The sequence below is a fragment of the Penaeus monodon genome, chromosome 16 (genome assembly GCF_015228065.2).
Source record: "Penaeus monodon isolate SGIC_2016 chromosome 16, NSTDA_Pmon_1, whole genome shotgun sequence".
NCBI lineage: Eukaryota > Metazoa > Arthropoda > Malacostraca > Decapoda > Penaeidae > Penaeus > Penaeus monodon.
The window spans coordinates 32,457,318-32,458,970 of NC_051401.1; the positions used below are offsets into that span (position 1 = coordinate 32,457,318).

General features: G+C 40.1%; 1 protein-coding gene across 1 annotated transcript in view; it reads right to left on the reverse strand.

Annotated features, from left to right (window-relative positions):
* Positions 1–1,317, reverse strand: part of LOC119583012 — a 1,423-nt gene extending 106 nt beyond the window's left edge. Inside the window, exons 1-2 of the mRNA XM_037931525.1 lie at positions 561–1,317; positions 1–424 (exon numbers count right to left, since the gene is read on the reverse strand). The exon at positions 1–424 is cut by the window's left edge and continues 106 nt beyond it. Of these exons, the coding sequence (XP_037787453.1) occupies positions 1–424; positions 561–1,317 (1,181 nt within the window). The remainder of the gene's footprint in view (positions 425–560) is intronic.
* Positions 1,318–1,653: the final 336 nt, after the last annotated feature.

Below are 1,653 nucleotides of genomic sequence, written 5' to 3' on the forward strand. Positions count from 1 at the left end.
ATTGATTCGCTTATGAAGGACCTGACATTCACTGCTACTCCAAACATATTCATACACTTCTCTATCCAACTGTGGGGCACCATGTCATATGCTTTGCGATAGTCAATCCATGCAACATCCAGTGATGTTAAGCGTATCTTACAATTTTTCACTATCATTTTATCAATGAGTAGTTGGTCTTTTGTCCCTCGGCTTCCTTTTCTACATCCCTTTTGTTCCCAAGGTAATATGTTTGATTGCTCAAGATGTTCATGCAGTTCTTCCGCTAAGATCCCTGTCAGCAATTTCCACAACAGAGGTAAACATGCGATGGGCCTGAAATTTGCTATTCCTTTCTCCAGTTCTTTCACACACAGTAATGTTTTCCCAGTGACCATCCATGACGGCACGTTATTTTCTTGGAGACACCTGTCAAGTTGATGTGCTATGCTACCATGCAAATTACTTATATTCTTTATCCAGTACCCCTGAACTCCATCAGGCCCTGGGCTTTTCCAATTTGTCCCTTTTCTCACCTGCTTCTTCAATTTCGTCACTTCAATGTGTATGTCATCTTGTACCCCTAGCCTCTTCCTCCACATTTCTCAGCCATTCCGGATTGTCTTTATGTTTTACTGGTTTGTCCCATATGTCACTCCAAAAGCGAGTACTTTCCTCTGCATCAGGCACCACCGTTTGTTTTTCTACTCTGTCTAATTCCTCAAACAATTTCTTTTGATTTGATTCAAACAAGCGATTCTGTCTGTACTGCTCTGTCCTATTGTCATATCTTTCAAGCTTTGCCAAAATAGCAACTAACCTCTGTTGTACTTCTTCATGGACCATATCAATACCTTTTTCTACTATGCGATATTTCCTTTCAAGCTTTGATATGGTACCCTCATTTTGCAACTCATTTCTTTTCATTCTATTTAACTGTCCTAAATCCTTGCATAGTGCCTTCTGTTTTTCCAAAATTCTTATCCTCCAATGTGGTGTCCTGCTTTCCTTTGGATTCATGATTTTGTGCCCCACCATCTCAGCAACAACATTACCTGCTGCCCGTAAGACTATGTTTGTTTCCGTTATTGATTCAGTTCTGATAAGAGCTATAACCTTGTTAACCTTCATTGTAGCTGCTTTTACCTTTCTTCTGTCATTGTATCTGGGATTTGGTGGGATCTTGTCTGGGTTTTCTCTGATCTCATTCAATACTTTTCTTATCAACTTTTTTTTCCTCTTCATCACACGCTCTTCTGACCACACTATCATCATCTTCTGGAAACACTTTGGTCCCTTCTCTTTCTTCCAGGGCCTCTTCTTCCTGCTGTTCACCATTTTGTTGCGTACTACTCTCCCATGTGCATTCCTGATCAATAATAACTTAAATTTCCATTACATGTTGTCGTTCAATAACATTTCTTTGTGCAGCTTGCTCATTTTCTCTTCCTCCTACATTGTTGGTACTATCACCAGTTTCTTCTTCATGACTGTCTCCACATCTTCTTTCAATTTCCTCAATTTCTATGTCTGTCAGCCACTTGTTCACCCGAATTTGCCTGGCTTGATCTGCCAATCTTTGCTCAGTGACAGGAAATACTCCTATTTCATCCCAAATTTTCTTCATTCGCTGTCGATACTTCCTTTTTGATGGCTCACTTTTATCCAGCACTC